The sequence below is a fragment of the Eublepharis macularius genome, chromosome 10 (assembly GCF_028583425.1).
Source record: "Eublepharis macularius isolate TG4126 chromosome 10, MPM_Emac_v1.0, whole genome shotgun sequence".
Taxonomy (NCBI): domain Eukaryota; kingdom Metazoa; phylum Chordata; class Lepidosauria; order Squamata; family Eublepharidae; genus Eublepharis; species Eublepharis macularius.
This window is the reverse complement of record NC_072799.1, coordinates 52,552,909-52,578,360: the sequence shown is the minus strand read 5'-3', so window position 1 is coordinate 52,578,360 and position 25,452 is coordinate 52,552,909. Positions and strand designations below refer to the sequence as shown.

Below are 25,452 nucleotides of genomic sequence, written 5' to 3'. Positions count from 1 at the left end.
TTACTTCTGGAAAATCTAACACTTTCCCAAAAATTCATTAATATTAAACAGAAAAATCAACATCTCATGTTCTACACTTTTCTGCAGCCTCAAAAAGGTTTGTACTTTAAGTTACAGTACAGCAAGGCACATACAAATTCTCTTCCTTCAAAACACAGCAGAGATATTCCCTGAAATAATTTGAAAATCCTCAAAGCAATTAGAAATACCAAATGTTGCATTTTTTCCCTTAAAAACTTGCTTCCTACAAGACTATGCACATTTAGAAAAGTGATTTACCAGGCATATTAAAGTGCCTTCTTTACATATGTATCTGCAATGCAAATATGTTGAATTTCTTACTTCGGATTACAAAGTTAATGTTTTGGGCTTTCATTTATTTTAAAGGTTAAACCATCTCTAGTGCCTTTAAAGATTTACAAATTTATGAAGAAAAATTAAGCCCAACCCAAACAGCACTGGGGTTGAGTAATCGTCTTTTTCAAAGTAGCATACTTTCACCATGAAGTTCACAATTACATGTTGTAAGTGCTTTTACTAGTTAATCTAGTGTCATAAAAGTCTTCCGACTGTTCTTTGGGCCAGGAAAGGCCTTCCATAAAAACAAGTGAATTTAAGAGGTAGATTTCTCCATGATGCACTTATTTATTTCAAATAAAAAACAAGGCTCTCTTTAGAACAAAGATCACATCTTGAAAAAGCTTAGTACATTATTTAATACAGTTCAATGTTTTAACAGTCCTAAGCAGTAGTGGGAGCTGTTTAGGAACCAGTGCATTTGATACACTCTTCCTCAGAACACTAATCGGCCAATAGTGCTAAATCCTCCCCCGCCTCCTCCACCAGTCGGCCCACAGCTTCCTGGGGGGTCATTGTCATCAAATCCATTCGGTCGAAATGAGCATGAAGCTGCAGCGGCTTGTAGGGCTTGTGTTCGAGCGCTAAGCTCTTGCTCCTGAAAGAAGAAAATTCAAATAATACTTGGTCAAATCAAGTTATGAACATTTAAGCTAGTTCAAAAATATTAGGTTGGGAGGGAATTTAACATTTGACCCAGCTATACCCATTCTGGTCAATCACTACCACAGAATGATCAACATCAAAAAAACCCCGAACTGTACTGAATTGTTCACTGACGTTATACAAAAGAGATGAGCAGCTTGTTTAGTACAATCAGAAGTTATTTCAATCTCATACTTCAAACTTTCTTGCAGACAAGAGCTAGGGGTCTGAGAATGTCAACCAGCAACCAAATGGACTGTCAATTGTCCAGATGGATTATTTTACAGATTGGCCAGCCTACTATTAAAAACCACAATACAGCATTTACTCCAATAAAAAACTTTTTTTCTCAGCTTTGCCAGCAGCCTGTCTTATATTTGCATAAAAGTTAGTTATGTCTAGTAAAAAAATTTGTGTTAACTTTTTTAGAGAGGCCGTCTTACATTCAAGGTCACCTTCATTTCAAGTCAACACACTATATTCACAAGCCCCATGCTAAGACATATTTTGCAATATCTGTTCCGGGGTGTCGTTTCAGGTTATAGGCAAATGCTTAACATTTATTAAGATACTAGGGATTATTATGAGCATATTGCTAGAATTGAAGGACTCCAGTCTAGTTCTTTTGCAATCAAACTTGAGCATGCTCTCAGATTTAGAAAAAAATTGTTACAGAAATAATACAAACCTCATGAAGATTCGTATCAAAAATGATTTTGCCTCAATTTTCTTCCCTTTTAACAATAGGTTAGATGTAGTTTTTTCCGATGAAGCAAGTTCACACTAGGGATGCCATGAATTTCTCACCAAACCTGCTCGGTACTCAAATGTACCTTGTTTGACACTCACCACCAAAGCCAATCAGAGATATGTTTAGATTGCAACAAGACAACTGCCTGTTGGTAAGTAACAGACTTGCAGCTGATCAGATCAGCTGGGAATTAGGATCTGTACCTGCCCCTTCTGCAAAATAGATACACAATAAAGTTGCAAAAGGGAAAGGAAGAAGAGCTGATCTTTCACTTTCTGTGCAACCCAAGCCCACAGCTCCAGGAGTGGAGAAAGGCAATCAACTAGGATCCTTATCACTCCCCCTGCCCCTGAATTGCTGCATCACAACAAGTCTGGGAGGCAGCAAAGTTTCCAAGATGGTAGATAAGAAGAACCCAAATTCCAGGTGATCTCTCATGAGCTGGCAGCTTCTGATGGTTACAAGGAGCCTGTTCCTGCAAATACAAATAGATTGCAAACAGCCCAATTAATTGGCTGACTGATTGCCACTGGCAAAAGTGAACGGAGCCAAACCAGTAGGAGTTCGAGCATTCCTAGTTCACACAGGCAATTTTTAGTGCCTTTCATTCCACCCCCAGCAACTTAACTGATGTCTCACTGTCCTTCCAAACAACATGCCATGTGATAATGCAGCAAGAAGAGAGATTCTACTGGAATTGCACCGTGATGAAACACTTATGCATGGAGTTTGCTCTGCTTGAACAGAGCACAGTAGTCTTCGCCAGGCCACTGAATGGAGAATTAAGTTGGGATTCTTTAAGGTAAAAAGATCCACTTTAAACAAAATCAAACGTGCAAATGTTGCCTACACAATATGGGCTCTCTATTAAAACAGTCAATGCTTTGTTCAGAAACAGAGCATTGGGTTTCATCCTATCACTCTGCTCAGCTAAATGCAGAGCCTTCTTCCAAAGAAGGGCTTTGCAGACCGTAATTTTTAAAACATGTATTTGAAGCTAATGCACACTTCATGAAGCTTTACTCAAGATTAGCCATGCTGCTAATTCCACCACAAATGTGTTCAACAGCTGAATTACAATGTTCAAAAGTATTGATCAGATGTGAGCTAATCACCAAGCCTGTTCTGTTCATGAATGTCTGATGAATAGGTTTGCACTGAGGTTTTGCACATCTAAGCATGCACAAAGATGCTGCCAATTCAAACTGATCAGCCACTATTAGCTTCACTAAGGACTCTTTAAATGAACACCAAAGGGTAGAATTTTTATTAACACACTTATTTGACTGATTTAACTGACTACTTAAAGAACTGCCTGCCAAGCGGAGAAGTTATGCAGCAAGGACAAGTAGTGGAAGATATCAATCAGGCTCTGTGAGAATGCACATGTGCAAAAAGCCCACTATGCTGATGAATAGTTAAGAAGAAACACAGGGAAGCAATCTGCCCAACAGACATGATTAGGTCAATGAACAGCCAAACTGGTAACTGAAAAATAAGTTTCCTGCTGGTGGCAGGGGAGCAGGATTTGAGCTGAACTGGAGGGTGTTTGTACATTCCTACTCAAAGACTGTGACTAATCACATTCCTGAATGTTTGTATTTATTTATTTGGAAACTTTATTCTCAGTTAACTCTTCCATCATCCTATTTATTTAAAAAACATTTATATTCTAAATTATGCTCCATTCAAATCCAGTATTAGAAAAAGTTAACAAGATTAATCTCTGAATTGCAGCTGTGAATTTGTACTGTGACATTCAATATACAATGGAAGTTCAAACAGATAAACAATCAGCTCTGCATTGCATAAGGTGGATGGGTTGGAAACTGTTCAACAGTAACTTGCTTGAGAGAACCAAATATTGTGGACTTAAATTTTCAACTGGCAAAAATTGACAGTGAAAGATATCCATCTTTTCACATTCTTCGCAGTATTAGTATTAAGAATTATCACCCCATGTGACTAATGCATAACATACTTGTAGAAAATTCAGTTTACCAATATTTACAAGGTTAATTCAGACAGCATGCAAAAATACAATTATAGTAGCTTTGATTTGGCACGATGTTTGAATTGACAACAGTCAGCAAGCCAAAGCCAGAAACCATGGCTCAGCACCATATCCAGAATGACTGATTTGTCATTCTGCAAATCAGTTACCACCTGCTGCTGCTCCACTGAGATGGGAATGATGTTTCTGAATTCAAGGCCTTGTTTCCGTTTGAGCCCTTCTCTGTCCTTTGCAGAGGGGGCATTCTCTATCATGCATTGCTTTTCTCTGGTGTTAAGGGCTTTAAAGGAAATGGAAAGCTGTTCGTTCTGCATGTGTAGAAGCTCTTAGCACAGAAGTTGCATGCTCCAGAACAGAGAATCCCTGACAGCACAAGTGGAAGCAAGTTTAAATGCACTGAAGACAGGTAAGACAAAACAGTTGCAAATTATATTTTGCTTATTTGTTTGGATACTGAAACCATGACCAGAACCGAGCAGCAGTCCAGAACCGAGCCAAAGGTTACTTTTTAAAAGTGTCAACATACAGAGCCAGTCAAGCAACTTTTCCCAGTATTCATGTACAGTCTGCTTCTTACCTGTAAATATAGCTTATTGTCTTTTGTAATAGCATCCATAAGATCTTTCTGCAGTGGAGGATCTCCATTAACCCAGAGCCCACTGGGTGATTTAGTGCCAAGAACACTTGTACTGTTCTGTTTTTTGTAAAACAACACGTAAGCAGTGTCCTTGGGGAATCGGCTTGTAATTTTCTGGACTGATTGAAATGAGGTAAATGTCACTCTACTGTCATTAAATAAAAACCACTCCTTTGACACCTCGTTTTCATCAAGGTCCTGTTCAACAGCTGCCACTGGAGCTCCTCCAGCCATTAAACTACTTTGTGGATAAGCCAAAGCCAGACCTTTAGCTTGATCACAAGGTCCTAACGAGGGTCCTGAATTAGCAACATTTCGGGCATAAGAATAATAATGTCCACTTTCAGAAGATATGCCAGAGTGCACAACTACAGAACTTAATACATAGGGAATTAGTTGAGGACAACACACTTCTTCAGCACCAGATGGTTTGAGTTTTTTTGCAAGATTCTCACCAGTGCCAGTAAACTCAAGTCCCACAGACCACATGCCTGATACTTGTCCCAGGGATGGCACAGTTCTTTTGACAGGCAACTCCAGAATAAGTGGTAAAGACACATTGTCTAAGATTTTGCGCCTGATGTGACACTTGGGATCATATGAGAATCTCAACAGAGTGAGAATGAGGTATTCTGGCTCCTCCACAATTTGCATAGTTTTTTCTGCATTCTGTAGAGAGGCACATTTTTCACAATAGTATTTGTTGTCCCCTTTAAGGACTTCAGGTGCCAGAAAATAATTCAACAAGTCAGTAACAGATGGAGTAGCTTCACTAACATATTTCCGCAAACTGTCCTTGTCTTCAGCCTTACACACAAAAGGATCTGTAGCATTTTCACAGTTTGAGCGAATGGAAACATCTTTCAACAGCCCATCATTTGTAATCATTTCACAGCAGTCCCCAACTGTTTCCATGACAGGACTAAATACCCTAGTACTGACTTGTTCCATACTGTCATCTTTTCCTTCAGACAAATTTTCTGTACTTTGTGGGTCAGCATTTTCTAAAAATATGGGAGGACAAAAAGCAAGCGAAAGATCTGTGAAGGCTTCTTCTTTGCAAGAAGTACTTTTGCAATTTAAGCAGCATATACTTGTTAGCAGTTTCCCTCGAAACATTTTTTCTATTAAGGTTCTCTCTTCTCTTCCTGTGCAAGATGGTTTGGTCAGCATCTGTGTCTTACTGGACACCTCTTGTACCAGTGACTCTTCAGTCATGTCATCTTGAAGATTTGATGAAGACAGAGCTTTCAAGGTCCTCTCTTCTTCATGAAGCCTAAGAAGGGGTAAATTTAACCAGATGATTTATTTCATTTATCATTCTGTTTATGTATCAGTAAACCTGAACAGGACTAAAGTAGAACAAAAGGCTGTCATGGGAACCTCTATATACTGTCAAAGATTCAGAGGAGTTAGCCATGTTAGTCTGTAGTAGCAAAATCGAAAAGACTCCAGTAGCACCTCTAAGGCGCTTCTATATATTGTGACTCTGCAGATGCCAGCATCAGTGATCTACTTTCAGTAAGTTATAAATATGGGAAGACCAATCCATATAACAAGTGACTCACTACCAAGGATGTTTCACTACAGACAATCCCTTGTAAAGATATAAGTGGTCTATAGGAAGGACTAAGAAATTTCTTGAAAACAGTATGGGCTGGACCCTAGGTGTTACCATTAAGAGCTGGCCAGCATGTTTGAGGAAAGAAAGCTTTATCACTTCAGCTTCTGAACATGGACATGAATTCAAAGTCCAAATGAAATCTGAAGTAATTAAGAAACCAAATCAGTTCTTTACTAAAAATCCAGCTTTCAATCTTTGAAGTCTGGATGGAACTCTAAGCTTGCAACTTTATATAAAACAAATGAAGAGAACTTAATAGTCACCTTTGTATGAACATGCATTTTTCTTTCATGTGAAAAGCACTTTTTAGTCAACCATGTTAACAAGAAAAATAGTTCCCACAAGATATTGAACAAAACCCAAAGGATCACCACTGATAAACTCTAAAATGCCGTACCTGTCTAGCAGGAACCTGAGATATTCAGAACAATCCTGCTGGGATCTAGGAGTGAACCATGGTGGCCTTGAAGCATCGAAGAAAATCCGAGGAGCATATGCTTCCCTCTACATGCAGGAAACAAAATAAAGCAAAGGGAACATAAGTATTATGAAGGCTACTCTAAGAAGCATTTCTGGAGAGATAGTCAAGTGAATAGTATGTTAAAGTCTTGCTACATAGCAGCAAAACATTCAAGGATTAGCTATGAGTTGTACTGATTACAGAATAAAAACACACACAAACTGTATTTTACCAGCAATTCCATCTTCAATTGATCAGTTAATACAAAATATTAACCTAGAGTCTGAAAAGCAACTTTATTTAAAATACACAGGAAAATTAACAAGGCATAGCTACACACCACACATGCGATTAAATGTAGCAAGCATATTTTAAACAGAACAGTACGCATATCTGAAAACTTTGGAAATAATTTCAGCTCCTTATATACTTCAAAGCCCACAAATGTATTTTTCTCTATATAACCCCATCTTAACTATTCTGCATTTCCTTTCAGAAGTACATATGCCAATTCCTAGTTGCACAACTTAATAAAATCTTTACCAAAACATTCTCTTCTCTTATAAAAGCAGAAAATATGTCCTTCCTCCCTTCCTTCCTCTCATCAATGCAGCTTTACTACAAAAATATATGATTTGGAACTCAAGAAAAGATAAAAGTATCTTTGTACTTCACACAAATTCAGTTAATTCCAAAAATGTTATATATGCCAAACTCTGGATATTATTGAAATAAGAACATTTAAAAAGTCATACATACCTGAGTATGAGCCAGAAATGCAAAAAGATGTTGCAACTTTCTCATTAGTGAATTGCAGCCATTTAGGTTTAAAGATAACACGTGTCTCCTGAAACTAAAAAAGAAGGGGAGGGGGAGATAGATGACATTTCTATGGACATACAAACATGTTACATACATACAAAATGTTCTTAGGTCATAGGTCAAATGTATCCGATAGCAATGGCTTCGGCCAGCGTCTGCTTTAATACTGCAGCTTAAAATTTAATTGCCCCAAACATGCAACTGAAGAAAGACTGCTTAACATCCTCTATTAAAAAGCCAAGTACATTTTTAAAACCACAGCTGAATTCATGCACATTGTAAGACACAGAAATCCTTCTTAACTTAAGTTTATGAAACTCTGTAGTAAAAAAGAAACAGAACATCAAGAAATGTTAAGAAGTGCAGAACAGGAAGTCTCCATCTAAATACTTTCAGGTGGGGAGCTGCCTGTGGTGGTCTGCAGTAGAAGAGCAGGATGAGAGTTGAGTGGCTCCTTAAATACCAGGTATAAACTTTTGGGAGTCAAAGCTCCCTTTGGCAGACAGTGTAGCTGATGAAAGAAGCTCTGACTCTCAAAAGTGTACCTTTTTGTGTAAATGTAATATTAATATTAGTGACACTAATATTAGCGGCACGTGAAGACATATGAATACTTCTTTACTTTACAAGGGGAAGTTCCAACTTACTCTGTAGCCATGAATAATGCTTGAATCACACTATTCATGTAACAGGTATTTCCTAAGTTAACCAGACCAGTCTTTCCAGTTTCAGATTTTCCAGAAAATCTAGACAAACAAGATTGCAAGGAATTGGACTGAGACGTCCAAGCACTCTGATTCAGTATCATCTTAATTTTCTCTTCACTGGGTTTGGGAAGATCCTGCAGAAGGGGAGAAAGGGAGAGCTGAACACTGAGCGGCAACATCCCTCTGCACTTATTTTCATAACACTGGTTTCCCCCAAGCAGCAATCTCACAGTGTGGAATCCACCCCCTCCCCTGTCCACAGGCTCTTGGTAGCTGATGTAAAGGAACCATGGTGACTTTGAAAGTACTGATATTACAATTGTTTGGCCAGTCATCAAAGATTCACTGTGCGTGGCATGGCCAAAACACACTCCTACTTTATCAACTCAAAAGACAGTGCAAGACCTGTAGGTCACTTTTTGATTTGTGTTCCTGTTACTAGTTGGCTGAGAAAACCACCCCGAGTTTTAAATTGTAGTGGCAGAACAGAACAGCTTCTGTTCACTGTTTGAGATATTCTGCTTGTAATGATGTTGCTATCAAAAGATTCTATATTAAATTCTAACAATATGAGCAGTGATATTTTTATTCCAGGAACTAAGTGTCTCACTTCTAATGGAAAACAGTAAAAAGTCCAGTAGCACCTTTAAGACTAACCAACTTTATTGAGGCATAAGCTTTTGAGAACCACAGCTCTCTTCGTCAGAGAATACACTCCGCACTTAAGTAGCGTGGTTCCATAAGAGTTTAAGACCTTATTTAACAACACTGAGTGGAAGAGTCACCTTGCAGTGCTTCAAAATCCCAAGGTGACGGCATGAACTGAACCTGTATTTCAAGGCTGTTTCTTTCACAGGATACATACAAATTAAACATACCCACAGTTTATATAGAAGGTAATTTTTAAAAGTATATACTCACTGAGAATTATTCTTCACATTGTTACTTCCTATCTTTCACTAACAGGTGATGTTCCTAGTTTTACAATCACAAGCAGTTTTACTTAAGTCACAACATGACTCACAAAGATGATTCAAAATAATGCAAAAAGCTAACTTCTGAACCATTCTGAACCTCAAGTATGCATTCTACAAATAAAATACCTAAATATTTGCATTAGCATACCTTGACAGCTTCTAAAATAGGTTCATAGAGTTCCGGGAATCCAGAGTAGTGATACATCATACAGTGTATTAACTCACTCAGCTGTTCCACGAAAGTTGCACCAGAAGGCAGACCATTGCTTTTAAACGATTTTACAAGCTTGACTACATGTGGAACAATCTAATGTTAAGATAAAAAGTAAAAAAACACCTAAGATTCAACACAGACATTACCAAGCAATACATTCTGAAAGCCAAGCCATATTTGGGTGTCCTCAATCAGAAGTATTTAGTCAGGCAGTAACATCTTTTAAAAAAGTCTTGTTCTTAACTATTTGAACACAATGATCTGTTCTTATTTATGATGAAACACTGTAATAGAAAAGAAAACCAGCAAACTGATTACAAGAATCTTATTAACCAAACACAAACCTGTTAGATAAGTACTGTGCCTGAAACTTTGATTGCTACTGCAGTACAATATGAGCTTCTCCAAAATGAAGTCATTAAAATATGGATTCATTCACAGTTCTATTTAGTGTGACTAATCTCCACTTTACCTATAAGTCCTACCTCCACCCCACTCAGCTAAAGTATTTTGCTCAAAATGATACTGGGGAGAAGGGGAGTTCTAATGAGGCCAATTAATCCAGTAACTTCAAGAATAGCAAACTATATAGTCTTTCTTTTCACTATGCATCTACTATCCTTATATTTTAACCTTCACTTATCTTCATATCAGACCTCTAACAGTCAACATTATAGACCGACTTTAGCTGGAAACCAAAGATGGAACACATTACACAAGCCTGCCTTGGTAACCCTCATTTTGTTAATTAACAAAACCTGACTGAACTGTACCTCATTATTCAATTTCCTTCCTTGTTCATGTATTTGATTCTCAAGGTAACACACATAAGAACTACTCATTATTCTTATTTTCAACAGTGATGAGCCTGTTTCTATTTGCAAGGCAATAACATAAGCAGGCTCCCACTTAGCTAGCCCCAAGGTAGTCATAAGTGCTATGGGAACTTGTTTCTCATAACAGGTAGAGCAGGACACAAACCAAAGAGCTATCAATGAGATGTCATATTATACTCGGATGTTTTAGTCAGTTTTTCCTGTTAATAGCAGCAGCATTTGTTTAGCCATACAGGTTACCTTTTTGGCTCTTTCTTGCTCCTGAAGATCAGCATACAGATGTGAAACTTGGCCCCATTATTGGTAATTTAAAACCAACTCAATAACATCCTCCCCTTTTCACATCTAACCATACAAGCACCTCAATCCTGAGCATATTTTGTTTATATTCTCTCTCAAAGGCTATTGGCTACATTTAGACAACACAACAAACATGAATCAGTTATTTTTACATTGTTTTCCAGTTCTGTAATCCTAGTCCTACTGCACTGTTCAATGGAGGCCCTTGCACTGATTTTTGTATTTTATAATCCACCTCAAGTCTCAGTGAGAAAGGCAGGCAATATAAGATTTTGTAATTATTACTGATGATGATAACAATACTAATAATTACTTCTACAATTACACTTTCACCATGTATGAAGACAGCTTGCTGCCATGTTCCCCCAATTTGCCGAAGCATCTGCATTCAGACATCTTGGCAAGTTGGAGGTTGATTAAACCAGAATGTTTTCAACCAAGAGCCACATGTGGAAAGGGAGAGAAAGAAGAGGGCGCAAATACAACAATAAGCTATTTTTGTGCCTGATTCCTGTTTAATTACAGCTTGTTGCAATTCCTGAATGCTTGCAAAGTTCTTTTCCAAGTATGCTCAAGGCTGCAATCTAGATTTTAATGAGAAAAACAATGAAGTGACCCACCAATTATACAAGTCTGCCATCATAAAAACATGTTTCTGCTATTTGTAAGGGGATACTTTAAGGCTCAAACAATAGCTTACCAAGTGAAAAGCCTCTGGAGAATGCTGAAAACTAAGCAACATGTGAGAAAGGACAGCTAAAGCACCAGGTCTCACAAGGGGAAACCACAGTCGATTAAAAACCTAAGAAAATACAAAAACACAATGACCAATGGAATTCAGATATTCAGTAGTGAAGTCTTGTAGATTAGTTATGTTTTATTGACTACTTGAATCTTGAGAGAGCAGAAAAGGCAAAACATCAGCTACTCTACCCCCCCCCCCCAAAATGCCTGGTAGCTGCAGTACATTTATAACAAGCCCACCATTAAGCTATCATACTTACCAATTCAATTTTCAGTAGAGTAACATCAATAAGGATAGTAAACTTCTGCACTGCAGCCAGCCCTTTTAACAGTGCGATCACCCAGGTTTCTACATGCTGAGCTAATGGCCAAGAAAGCCAGTCGATCATTCTGCAAAGAGATAAGATACATGTGATGTCTCAATTACAAAACATGTGTGTTCGACTAAATAGCTTCAGTCAAACCTTAGTTTGGACAACAGGAGCCCTACAGGGAAATCACCTTAAGTCACACTGACAGCAAACTCAACTGCATAGCACCCCCCTAAAGAAGGTCCTTTATTACAGAGAAGTCACATTTGTCTCCATAATTTTTTCCATTTTTAACTCTGTGCAACTGCAATGGTAAGTAAATCTTAACTGTAAAAGCATAAACGTAATACAATTTACAGGCCAATGAAGTCATACATCATTAAAAACCAATTAAATATTCTTCAAGTTGCTCATGCGGTTTGGTGGCAACTTTCTATACAATATCCACATTTCTATTAGCAGACTGAAATTGGATCATTGTTGTACAATTCTTTCCTAAAAGTAAATTGTCAGTTCTTAAGTCATTATAAACAGGACAGCAAACACCAAACGTAGCTGCACAAGTGCCAAGGGCACAGAGAACAAGCAATGCATTTCTCCCTTTCCCTCCTCTTGTCATTTTGTAAATATTTACTGGAAAAGTCAATATTAACAGATTGCCTTCATTAAGGGTCTTCCTTGTATCTCTCCTTTTCAAAAAAGACATTATACTGTGCCATGAGGGTAAATGACAAGGAGGAGGCTCTTGACATACAAATGTGTCATTTCATACTGGGTCTTCCTTATTCCATGTTAAGTTTTGCCAGTAAATGTCATCATTTAACATTTTTGACATATTCCACAACATTTCCTTGGTTTTTAGAAGGGGGAAAACAAACTTGTGCTTGTGCAGCAACAATATGATCTGCTCACCATTAACAGCAATAATCAATCAAGAAAAAGTGCCCCAGCATTCCTGCCAGCTTTTAGGCCCTCATTTGCCTATGGGAAGCTTGGAATAACACTGCAAAAGGAAGGACAGGCAACAGATGGGCTCTTTGTACTGTTTTAGACACAGAAATGAATACAAACAATCCTTTCATGGCACCCAAGCTCATGGTTCTCCCATCACTTCCATTCCTTTCCATTAGTTAACCTGAACCAGGTAAGGGACATGAGCAGCCATTCTTATTTCTTTTCAGTGACTGAAAAAGCTAACAAATCACTGCAATTGTTCACCAGCTTGCCGTGTCTTCGGAAGACTAGATGAGCAGTCCTTTCAATGTGAAGCTTGACACACAGCAGTTACAACAAAAACCCTGTCAAATGAGTTCTTTACCCTCTCCTACTTGCACTGAACAGTGAGTTTTATCAAAAGGCTACATTCACTGCAATAAGTGCCCCGTTGCTTCTCTGGAGTAGACACTCAAAGACTGCCTTGCTTATCTCCAGAATCACAGGCAAGTTCATGGTAGATGTGGGAGCTGCATTCATTGCAGAGTTACCACTAGCTGATTCAGGGGACACAACAGCTGTTCCAGAAGTGGTAGCAAATCCATTAATTCCTGACGAGATCAGGCGCTACATCAGCAATGAAATTTAACTGGGCAGAGAGCTGGGATTTGTGTGGATAGGTGGCTTAGTAAATGGTTTTGTGGACTAGCTGGAGATGTTGCTTATAAGGCTGTGCTGAAGGGTGATAAATATATGTAGTACCTGTTTTGAGCTTCTAGGATGAGGCAAACACAAATAAAATCATTAAAAGACATCAAATGGGCTCTCTAGTCCTCAGCTATAAAGGAAAACAGATGAATCGCTAGATAACATCTACTCAATAGCGGGAAGACTGGCAGTTGCTTTACTTCCATCTGCAACTAGCCATTGTTATTCACTTAAATTCTAGATTACATTGCTGTTATAGCTCATACATAATAATTCGGTAGTATAAGACTAATAACACCAAACCAGAAAAATGCTACTTTTTTCACAGAAGAAAAACTAAACAAGATTGAATGAATTAAATGTTTCAAATTAAGATTTAATATTTTGGTACTCTTTTTTTAACCAGGAATAAACAGAAACTACTGAAATTTCAGAGAATTGAATTACAGAGAAACTATTGAGACTGAGAAATGATGAGAAATTAGTGAAAGAGACTCATCTTGATAATGGGCCTTTTCTTAAAGCTTTTCTGGAAAAGCTTCACCCCAAATAAAATTTCTCTTGCTAAATGTATCAATAGCTATTTCAGGAGAAATTATTTAAAAGACTCTCAGCCACTGCCGCACTGATTTTTTGCCAATGGGGAAAAAGTAGCCTAGAAATGTATCCATAATAGCAGGGAGGGAGATGACAACTCCTGTTAGGTATACATATTACTTATTTTCATCCTGTCTTCCCCTCTAATCAGATATATTCAAATAGGCTTTTAAAAAGCATGTGCCAGAAAATAAGGACAGCATAAACAATTAAAACAACATACAAAATAGCCCAAAGAATTCAGTCCCTTACCCAAAAACGATCATTCAGCAAGTATCAATTTCCAGCAAAGACCCTCTTAAACAACACTGCTTTGTAGTGACTTTGAAAACAAGCCAGAGGTCACCAAAGAGGCCTACAAATGTGGAGTGAGACCTCTAGTGAAAAAGCCTGTGACTGAGTGGTGACCAAGCTATACTTGGAGGAAATGTTAGGAGTATTTTAGCATAGATAAATACCAGCAAATTGTATATTGCTTAATAGAATGATGTGATAAAATATCTATAGATAGACTTGTGCAAGCTTTCTGTAAGATTCCATTGTATACGTTACTGTGTATATCATCAAGGAGAAAGGCTAACGATGAAATGGAACATACTGCTCTAGGCAGTCTTGTAGACTTGGGGCATATTTAAGCACAAGCTGTCCAGTAAGTTCTCTATGGTTCCAAAAAAGGTACATTGGATTTCTAACTATGAAAAGCTTCTAGGTGATAATATACAGATTAGAGCATAAGGGGCAGACATAGAATTTTAAGATTAATGCTTAGCAATAACAGGAGAAATGATAGGCATTATCTGGATATTTCCAAATTAGAGACTTTCAACAAGAGAAATTAACATTTTGAAACATGGTTGGTTCAAGAAACTAAGAGCAAAAACACACGTTAAGAAATACCTAGGTTCAGCACGTGTTCTCTTACCTCAAGGTTTGCCGGGATCTGTAGGCGTCCTGGAAGCTTAAAGTAGGCGTCCTGGAAGCTTAAAGATCTGTAGGGGTCCTGGAAGCTTAAAGTCCTGGAAGCTTAAAGGATCTGTAAGCGTCCTGGAAGCTTAAAGGCGTCCTGGAAGCTTAAAGCTTAAAATACAGGCGCCTGTATTTCCCTTCCCCTTTTTGCTGCTCTGTAAATGCTAAACTTTAAGCTTCCAGGACTCCTACAGATCCCGGCAAACCTTGAGGTAAGAGAACACGTGCTGAACCTAGGTATTTCTTAACGTGTGTTTTGGCTCCTACGTTTAAAAAACCAGACCACTTACTTGCACAGTTACATCAGATTTTATTACAATTGTACAAAACAAAGGAAGAAGTTTTCATGCTCATGTGGGGAAAAGTCTAAAGGCAATGTTTTCCACAGATATTTGGAACTGTATGTGAAAGAAAACAAATAAACGTATATTTTGCACAATACAATATAATCAACAGCTAGGACATTCACTGAGCAAAGTACGATCATTAACCACAGTTAAGACATTCAATGAAAGAGATGTAATAGGGTATGGTAGCAGAAAATTTGAAAAACAATCACAAAGCAGAGCACAGAGATGAAATGATTCTGAAACAAAACATATTCATCAACCTTGGGTCAAAATGGTCTTGAATAAACAACTTTACTGTGGAAAGTTCCTGTCTAGACTGTGGTGAGCACAACCCAGCAAAAGTTGTTCCTAAGCAGACCCTGTGCTGTGGAGTGAGATGAAGGCTGCAGTCCTACATCCGTCTACTTGGGAGCACGTTGAGTTCCAAATGAGCATGTATGACTGTTACTCGAAGTTAACTTGTCCTAGTCATTTTAATGAAGGCTGATCATAAGTAACTTCTGCTGGACTGTACTCAGTATCATTATATTATGATCAATTCTGTAAATTGTTGAGACATGCAGCTGGTGATATGGAGCACATAAACAAGCAGCCTACATCTTTCCTGAGCCTTAAAATGTGACAGGAAAGTGTAACCATGTAGTAAAGTTGGCTACAATCTCAACATTTTTAGGAAATAAACCTTGTTGAATTGAACTGTTTTTCTGTCCATGACTACAACCAAACCCTTAACCTTGTGTATCTTTCTCTAAGGTGGCATTCAGGCAGGGTGGATAAAAATCAATGATTTTTAAAAAAATAAATAAAAAAAAATCAATTTTTTGATTTAAATTGGATTTTTTTGATTTAAATCGGATTTTTTAAAATAAAATGCTTTTTGAGGAAAATATATTACCATCCAAAGGTTATTCCATCATGAAATAAAGATTAGTTTTTAATTATGTAGAATAAGGCTGTATATGTTTAATTTTTTTGGTAAATAAATTCCATTAATCCATTCACAATGTCATGCTCTTCCAGAGGTTTTTGTAAGATTATTGGGCAGTTTCTCTGCCTACAAGATATTATCATAGATGCTTGGTTTTGCAGTTCTCAAAACTGAATTTGTGTCAGCTCAGCAGAGATCACATGCCTCTTCTTCACAGCAAAAATGTTATAACATGAACAGAGTTGAGAAAAAGACCTTAAACCTATTGTTCTACAAACCTATGAAGACAGAATCAACCCCTCCAGTGCTAAGTTTCAAGAAGTTCAGTGAATAGAAAATATTTTTCTGATTGTTTGGAGTGGAATAGATCTGCACAAGAAGAAACTAAGTGTGAGGAGGGAGGGGCAAGCAGTACAAAATGAAAGTGAAACTTTTTGAGCACAATACTGCACAAGTCTTTGGATCTTTTGTGTGTATGACCTGAGGTTTATCACATTCTTTCCTTGGAGGAAAAAACCTATAATGGCAGCAGGCCGTAAAAGAGACCCAGTTTGGGAATACTTTAATGAAGTTCCTTTACCTATCGGTAAGGCAGGCATCTACTTGCATATTAAAGTTATACCAGCAAGAATTAGTCTTTATGTAGAAAACTATGATTTAAATCAAGCCTTAATGACTAGTGATTTAAATCGTGATTTAAATCAGTTTGATTTAAATCAAATCCACCCTGCATTCAGGTATCACAACAGAGGTTTGTCATGGGCACAAATATAGCCTTCTCCTTTTCTGATCATGGATTGTTGGAAATTAATGGCTTCAGAAATCTGTTGCTGTACCTTGTAAAATAAAAGGAGTGTTTATCCTTTGAAATCACATCTTTTTAAATGTGACAGAATAGATAAACTGTAGAATCAAGAATCAATTTAATCACAGTCATGAATTGTATTTGTTACAAGAAACTTCTTACTGTTTTTACTTGCCCATTAACAGTGAATGTTAATGTTCTATCAACATTTCTAACATTTATCATCACTATTTTTGGATCCTTAGATTTAGGAAACCAGTGCATCATTTTATAAGAATTCCCCCTCAATATTTTCACTGGCAATGTGTAATCCATCTTGGCTCTTAGTGAGAAAGGTAGACTAATGATAAAAATATAATTTCTCTACAAATAATGCAGTAGTATTGGGGGAGGGGGACAAAAAAAATGTGCTGCTGAAAGAAGTACTGCCTAACTTTGGATGACAAAAATATTACAGTCTACCAGAACTGGATCCCAAGGGCTTCTTATGAGAAACAGCACTTCTCATATAAGAAACATATGTTTCCCAACTTCTGTGGGCCAAAAGGACTTGGTAGAAATCCACTCCATTACTACAAAGTCTGGATCCAACCTCAAGTTCCCAGACCCAAACACTATACAATTGCCCCCCCAACACAAAATATGTACATTCAGAATTACTTAGCACAGCATTCAGACACACAAACTGCTCAAAACAGATCTGTCATCAGATCTATGTATCTGTATATTAGATTTTATGATAGGATTTTATGATATAAAGAACATAATACCCTCTCTTTGTATCATTAAAATTACATACATTCTTTTCTATGTAGCAACTTCCAAGATGATAAAAAGGATTTTCATAGAGTTTAGCAGCCAGACTGTTCTCATTACTATTGTGTTCCAATGTTCAGCCAATCTATATATGATCAATTTTAAAGGTGCCCTTGGTTAATTAGGCAGCAAATTTTAATAGTAAATTCTTTTTAGTATATGGATAAACAAGTAGCAGCTCAGAAGAGGCATTCTTCCCTTCACTTACACAGGAAAGAATGCCTCTTTAAAGATATGCCTGTTGTAACTAGTATAAACATAATCTAAAAGCAAAAAGCTGGTAATAAGAATAACTATTTTGTTCATGTGTATAGTTATGCATATTTAATAAACAAAAAGCCGTATGATGAATTGATTGAGAGTTCTTTAACTGGACAACAACTGCATTTTTCAGGCCCTTCTCCACTACAAAGACCATACCTGCACAAAGCTTGTGTCATACTTGCATCTTTTACATTCGGGTCTGTCGTAAGGCTCCCAATGAGTACTGTTATCATCTGTAATGGGATATGCTGCACAAGACTTGCAAGGGTAACCGAGGGTTCAAATGAAGTATCTATAATGGTAACATCAAATTAAAAATCAGAACCAGGGTAGCACCTGTTTCCTCTCTGCTTAGCTCTCAGGATATCAGAGAATTCTCATCCTGGGAGAAATGAGTTTAAAGTATTCACTTAGAAATGTGGACTAATATACTGAGAATAGGAGTGAGGAGGAAGAACTAGTTAAAACTATATTCATTAAAATGCTGTAAGCCACTCTGAGAACTTTAAATTTAAAAAGGTGGACAAACAGCCATGTTTTGCTTCTTCTTTTTTTAAATAAGATTTGAACTTTTAAAAAACATGAAGACAGAGCAAGTACAAAGATCACACAACTTCTTTGTTCCTTCATAACAAATGCATGCACTGTATTCTTCTAGCAGAACCCTTCAAAGTCAGACCCAATTAGCTCTGTCATACACTACATCACCAGTAGATGCCCTTAATTGACTTCTGCAGATTATTGGGGGAGTTATCTAAACAAATAGCTTTTTGATTACACTTCAGTAATATTACAACCAATTCTATCCTTAGCTCAACAAAGACCATTCAATATCCAGCATTACAACTATTTCATATACTTAATAAAAACTTCAGTCCATCTTCATGGTTTCAAGTTTACTACAACAGGTTTCAGTACAAAGATGTCAACCTAATACCCAAGAACAACTACCTAAAAGTAGAATGTAAGGTGGGTCTCATAAGAAATAGAGAATGTCAAGAGAGTCAAACTGCTCCCTGACACATTCTAAAATGTACCAAAATTGACCTTGGAACTGTCACATTGACAAGGAGGAATCAATCTAGCCTGTTGATTTTACCAAACTGGAAACTCAGGTATCTCTGGTCCAACTCTCAATCCTGTCCAAACTCTCCTTTCAACATTCTAAGATGTTTTATAAGTGTTAAGAATTATTAGAGACTCTAACTGGCTAGTTTTACATATGGAGCCTGTGTGATGTAGTGATTAGGGTGCCAGACTGGGATTTGGAGACCCAGGTTCAACCCCTGTCCCCCATTCCCATAAAAGCTTGCTGGTTGACCTTGGGCAAGTCACTCTCTCAGCGTAACCTACCGTACAGGGTTTTTATGAGAATAAAATGGAGAAGAATGATGTATGCTGCTTAGGGTTCCCACTGGGGAAAAAAGCAGAATATAAATGAAACAAATTAATAAAATAAATTAAAATGTTGTTTCTGCTGCATGGGAGTTATTGGTCCTAATAATATCACTTCAAACGAGAACCAAAAGGGTACTGCACATATGGTCAATACTTATCAAGTTTGGGTCACCTCTTGTGTGGCAGCACTACCACAGGAGATAACCTGTTCAGCTACATGATTCTTGATTGTATTGTTACCTGATTAACATAGGTAGGGATCACAGAGAAGCAACTCCCAGATAACAAGGGTACCGTTTGAAAAGGCTCTTGAAGAGGAATATGCTAGCCTTCCCCCTCTTTTTTAAAGGAGAACACAGCGTAACTACATTAAACAGCCTAGCCTCAGAGAGACCAGCAAGCACACAGGGACCCGTGGGAAGAGGGTAACTCACCGGTAGAGGAGATGATAGCGAAGAGTTCCTGCAAGGAGGGGAGCAGGGTGTCCGGCTCTGCTTTCCAGATGCTGCGCAGAAGGCTGCTGACCTGGGTGACTTGGGAGACGTAGAGGCGCAGCTCGGCCTCGCGGGTGCCTTGAGTCTGGAAGTGGGCGATACTGCGGACCAGCTGCTGGCAGAAGGCGAGGGCAGGCTTCCTGCCGCGGGGCAGGCACTGGGGGAAATCGCCCAGCAGCTGGCAAAGGCGGGCGCAGAGCGGGGCGGGCGGCCTCTCGCCCACGAGCCGCAACGCTTCCCCCTGCAGCAACACGAAGAGCTCCAGCACAGCCGGGCAGCTAATGAGCAGGCGCAAGCCAGTCTGGATGTAGTCCAGCACGGCCGGGTCGAGGGCAGGCCCCAGGCTAGGGGCCAGAGGCGTCGGCGTCAGCGACGGAGACGCCGGGGCCCCTCCTTGGAGAAGGGCCAGCACTAGGCCGCGGGTGAAGAAGGCCTCGAAGTCGTCGCGGTGGTGGCGGGCGTAGGCCTCGAGCACCTGCCGCCCAACCTGGCGCTGGAAGGGGTCGGGCCCCTGCAGGATGAGGCGGGTGCTGAGTGCGAACATGGCCCGGCACTGCGCCCCGCTCAGCGGCGCCTCGGCCGACTCCACCACGCGCCTCACGATCCCACGCTTCACCGGCAGCGGGTGCGACGAGCTCACCAGCCCCTCCAGGATCTTGTCCATGGCGACCGCTGCCCCGCATGGGCCGCCCGGCTCCCTTCAGGCCCTTCTCGCCTCTCCGCGGCGGCCGCCTCTTCCTCTGGCCGCCCCTGGACTCCAGGCCCGGCGGCGGCGCCTCAGCATGGGCCCGAGCCGGCCTCTCTCGGAAGACAGGAGAGGCTTCTCGACACCGGCCGCTCCGAAGCGCCGGGCAACATCTGACCCGGAAGCGACGACGCGACGTAATCACGCCAGACAGGAAATTAAAAAAAAGGAACAGGATTCCTGACCGCGCGTCACCGACTACTGAGGCAACTCGCCGGCTGGGCCTCCCTAACAACGCGCATGCGCCATTCTCGCCGCAAAGGGGTGCTTCGGCCCTTGTGTAGTGTTCAGTCACAGGCCGCGTCGAGGCGGGGGGCGAGGCGATAAAAGGCGGCGAGGCGAGAACGGTGTAGGCAAGTGGTGTGTGCCGGGCGGCGTAAAAATGAGCGCGCAGAGCGGAGTACTTAGAGGTGTGGGTGTCGTCGTCCTTCGTTGCCAATCTCCAGGTGGTGGCTGGAGTTCTCCCGGAATTAGTACTGATCTTCGGGTCACAGCGATCAGCCCGCAGGAAGAAAAAGCTGCTCAGAGTGTGGACTCCATGGTATTGCGCCCCACAGAGGTGCCTCTCCAAACCCTCTTCTGGTTCCACTCCCAAAATATCCGGGAATTTCTCGACCTGGAGATGGCTCTTTCCTATTGAGCACTTCACCACCCATGGTGATTGAAGTTAAAATCAAACATACCAGACGTTCATGTACAGCACAGTCACAAGCCATTGTGGAGAACCAAAAACTCCGGCTTCTCTTTACTCAAGTTTTCATCCAGCAACCCTAAGAGACTGGCTGCCAGTATTGAATTGAAATGGACACTTTTTAGTACCTTAACGCAGTGCGAAAAGTTACATTGTATTTACACAAGGCGACACGTTTGCATGTTTCCTTCATCGATCTGAGCTAGAGTCCAAACTTTTACCCACAAGGCTGGCAAAGGAACCTTCCTGTTTTCCACACTAGTTGGATCCATATTTATCAGTTGTGACAACCAGTAAATCTAGCTGTTTGTGAATGTCCGATGAGCTTGCTCACATACCACATTTTTAGGTTTTCATCCAGGTTGTTATAAGACTGGTACCATTGAGTAAGACAGTAGATGGCGGTGTGTTTTGTGAACAAAGTGGTACAATACTAAGGCTGGATGCCAGGATCAGTAAAAGGAAATAGAGGTCATACAACCAGAGAAAAATGGTAGAGAGTTAAGCCGTTTGCTCAGACAACCCCATCATTCAATTTTTCCTCATACTAGTGTTGGAAATGACTATACTCAATGTTTCATAGGTGGTGTGTGAAAATTAGATACACAAATATTCTCAGGGCCAGTACTCATCACTGATAGCGTGGCACAGGAAAACATGACTAACGTGCTTATGGCTTCAAATTCCAGTCATGACGTAAATTCTTCGCATTTAATTTGTTAATTACATCTTGTCATCAAATAATTCCTGAGGCACAAGTAGCACAGTGTTATTCATACAGTATTTTCTGAGCCATCACACACCCCACACCTTGGTGTGAATTCATGCCACATTTGAACATAAAGCACACTGCTAGCTGTTTGTCAGCACATCCACAAAACTCTTTCCTTTCTTCCTCTGTTTCAGATGTACAGGCTTATTTACCATCGAATCTATTTTTATCCCACGTGTCTTCCAAGGAGCTCAGAATGGCATATGTCGTCGTTGTCCCTGCACACATTTTGATCTCATGTCAACCCTATGAAGTATGTTAGACTGAGACAGAGTGACTGACCCAAACTCACGCTGTCGTCATGAGTGGGACTTTAAATCCAAGTCCCCAACCATATCCTAGTCCACCACTCACTACAGAGGCCTGTCAGACCCTTGTAATTCAGATGAAAAAGATGTGTAATGGCCATATAAAAACACAGTTCTAACTGCAGAAAGCTTTATCCATTGCTTAGATTATTCATTCCACTATAGTGTACTTCTGTTGAGGCTGATGCTGTGAACTGCTTCATAAATGGGACAAAGGCTGAAAATATTACGACATTCATGGCAGAGTAATAGTGAATGCTAATGCTTTTCCAATTTCTTCTTTATAGTGGATTCACATAGGAAGAAATTTTTTCAAGCCTCTTGCACTGATTCACATCTTGGACATCCTCACAGCCTGAATGTTAGTTTAGGTAATTTGAACCATATCTTTCCTCAAGCTGGCTGTGCATTTCACAAGCTGAGAACATGAGATTCTGGATGTCAGCAACACCTGCTGGACCAAGACTGTTTAGTAAACAAACCATGCCAGGTGAAGAAAAGGGGGAAAGCAATGAACTATGAACATCACCCTAGGCACCCAAGGAGGCTGGGAACTGGCATCAGTGGCACAGCCGCTTTAAGTCCTCTGACTGGCCAGGTTGGCCCATACCAGGAAGCCTGGGGTGGGCTGGGGTATGACTCAGCTGTGCTTAGGGCTCCCATTTGCTTCAGCCTCACATGGGTCTCCATCAGATGCAGAAAGCCAGGGCCGCCTCTGAGCTTGTGTGCAACTTAGTGAAGAACAAACTAGTTATAAGACTGTTACAGAAATTTCAAGATTATTGCACCCCTGCTCTCCTGAGAGAGAGCCAATGGGAGCGGGAGGAATGCTGGACCAATCAGAGTTAGAGTCCATAGGATGGGAAAGGAGGCTTTTGAAAGACGGGAGAAGGGTTTGAGACTCTGCTAAGAGAGGCACTGGAAAGATAAGTGGCTATAAATCTGTTCTGTTACTTTGAAACCTTTTCTGTTTTATCCCAATATGTTTGTTAGTTTAAAATTTGTTCATTCCAATGTTCCTTCTTGTAAAATTTATGTTTTGCTTTATTTAACTCTGGCTGGCCTGAAGCTGAGGGGAAATATCTGACACACATACAAACACACTGGTCACATTAAATGGGCTTAGTCTAAATGGTGGCAGAGTGTATAAAAGGAAAGTAACTTTTGGATTCCCTTTTTTCCAATAGCCTTGGGCTGTAGCTGGGTGAGGAGATGTACATAGAGGGAACCAGCTGCCTGTCTAGTGGAGCTACTGGAGGGGATCCTGTGATGAATTGGATCAGGGCTCTCTGCCTGCTGTAGTGGAGGCTAGACAGGTGACGTGTGGCAGTGGACTCCTGGCCATTATTTGCCTGGAAAGCCCCTAACCTGTAAGGGAGGTTTGGGGTGGGTGGCAAGGAGTGTGAATGGCTTGTGTGTCTGTGAGGTAGGGCCTACCTATGCACCTATATCATGCCACTATGCTTTCATTACAGATCTTAGACTGTTAAGATAAACCTGCAATTTTGGAGGATTTGTAGATTCACTTGTTAGAGACTAAGCTGTAATTGGCATCCAGGACTCTGGCCTAAAGAAAAGATGCTTGAGGAATCTGATTTAACCTTGGGGGAAAAAAAATCAGAATTTGCCAAGCTGTAGAGCAGAACAAGGTCAGAATACAGATTGTGACGGAAAATCAGAACAACGCAACAGAGAACTGGGTAAAGTTCAACAAAGAATAGCGTCTGCAAAACTATATGAATGAGTGTTCATGCTGTGGAAGCAAACAGAGACCTAGACCCTGCCAAATTGTGCTGAAAAATTGAGGCACGCCAAGTTATCTGTAGTGATTGAACCTGGAAACAACCAGTACCCACTCACACAGCTGTAACAAAACAGATGTTCTGCCAGGCCTATGGTGGTGGTTGAGACATGGGCAAACTGCCTGGTCAGCCTTTCCACTGCAGCCTTCAGCCCGCTTGTTTTACATTCTGGTGACCTCCCTACCCTACCTCCATGATACTGGTATATGGGATGTATTATGCTGAACTATCACATACTGCATCTTAGATGGTGGTTTTAACTTTTAAAATTGGAATTATGAAATTGTGTATTTTATCTTTTATTGTGTATTGTTTTAATTCATAGTACTACTATATAATGTTGTAACCTGCCCTGAGCCTGCTTATGGGGAGGGAGGGCAAGAAATCTAATAAATTTAATTAAATAAATTTAATTAAAGTTTATTTAACATGCATGGGCCCTGATGTGCACAAGCCCAAAACTTAAGTTCAAAGACATTGAGAAACAGAGTACTCTGGTTTATATAGATACAGAGTTCCAAGTCTTACTAAACAGTCATAAAATGAGCCACTTGACATGCTGATTGGTCTAAACTTATTGCTAAGGAAAACATGCAGTGCAGACTCGAGTCCGTGACCTTTTTGCCTGCAGGTAATGGCACCTGAACCAAAGATTTGTAATACATTGGGAAGGTTAAAGAGGCCCTCAAACTACCACATGGTTCCTATTTTTCTTCTGTGCATTAGAAACCTGTTGCTAAAGATATGGACAAATATACACGGTTGCTTTGACATATATACATATTTAGGTATGCGGACACAGTAGCAGTTAGACATCCATTGCGTTCTCTTTGCACCAGGTTCTAAAGCTTGTAATGCTCCCCCCAAACATTAAATAACAGCAAAATTCTCAGAAAATTAATTTGAAAGTATATTGAATCGCTGTATCCCATAAAGGTTCAGAGAAACATCAGTGCAAAATAGCTTTAAAAAATCTTCCTCATAGTTTGCAGTTGACAGTCTCTGCTGCCACCTTAGATTCTGAAGCAGTGAGCTACATGTGAGAAACTTGTAGACACAAACTATGGATTAGTTATCAATAGACAATGAAGTACATGGTGGTACACTGTCTCCCACATACTCAATTAGTTGTATATGTACCAGTCACCTTTTGTGTGATCTTTACTACTCTTCCATTAGTATCACTCAGGCAGTATCTTCTATATTTTGGAAGACCAGTTTTTTTCTAAATCCAGCATTATTGTAACTGCACAACATAGGGTTGCCAACTGCATGGGTGGCATGGCATAGTAGTTAGACTGTTGGATTAGGACCTGGGTTGACCTGGTTAGAATCCTTGATCTACCATGTAAACTCCCTGGGTGATCCTGAGCCCATCCTAATTTCTCAGCCTAGCCTACCTCACAAGGGTGTTGTTGTGAGGATAGAGTGGAAGAGGAGGGATTGTTGTGAAAAGCTGATTTGGGTCCTGATCAG

At 39.9% G+C, this 25,452-nt stretch overlaps 1 protein-coding gene across 1 annotated transcript; it reads right to left on the bottom strand.

The window, feature by feature from the left end:
- Positions 1-20,515, bottom strand: USP38 (ubiquitin specific peptidase 38). The gene is made up of 10 exons (XM_054990324.1): positions 19,599-20,515; positions 17,923-18,058; positions 11,349-11,478; positions 11,045-11,146; positions 9,143-9,301; positions 7,958-8,151; positions 7,248-7,341; positions 6,426-6,532; positions 4,345-5,680; positions 1-955 (listed from the first exon to the last, which is right to left on the bottom strand). The coding sequence occupies exons 1-10, from the start codon at positions 20,320-20,322 to the stop codon at positions 794-796; spliced, it is 3,144 nt and encodes a 1,047-aa protein (XP_054846299.1). The 5' UTR covers positions 20,323-20,515; the 3' UTR covers positions 1-793.
- Positions 20,516-25,452: the final 4,937 nt, after the last annotated feature.

Excerpts from the sequence above, each read along its gene's own strand:
- USP38 (XM_054990324.1), bottom strand. The coding sequence starts at position 20,322 with ATGGACAAGATCCTGGAGGGGCTGGTGAGCTCGTCGCACCCGCTGCCG. Across the intron at positions 9,302-11,044 it reads CTCCAGAGGCTTTTCACTTG|ATTGTTCCACATGTAGTCAA; the intron begins GTAAGCTATTGT and ends TCTTAACATTAG. Across the intron at positions 6,533-7,247 it reads CATTTCTGGCTCATACTCAG|AGGGAAGCATATGCTCCTCG; the intron begins GTATGTATGACT and ends TCCTGCATGTAG.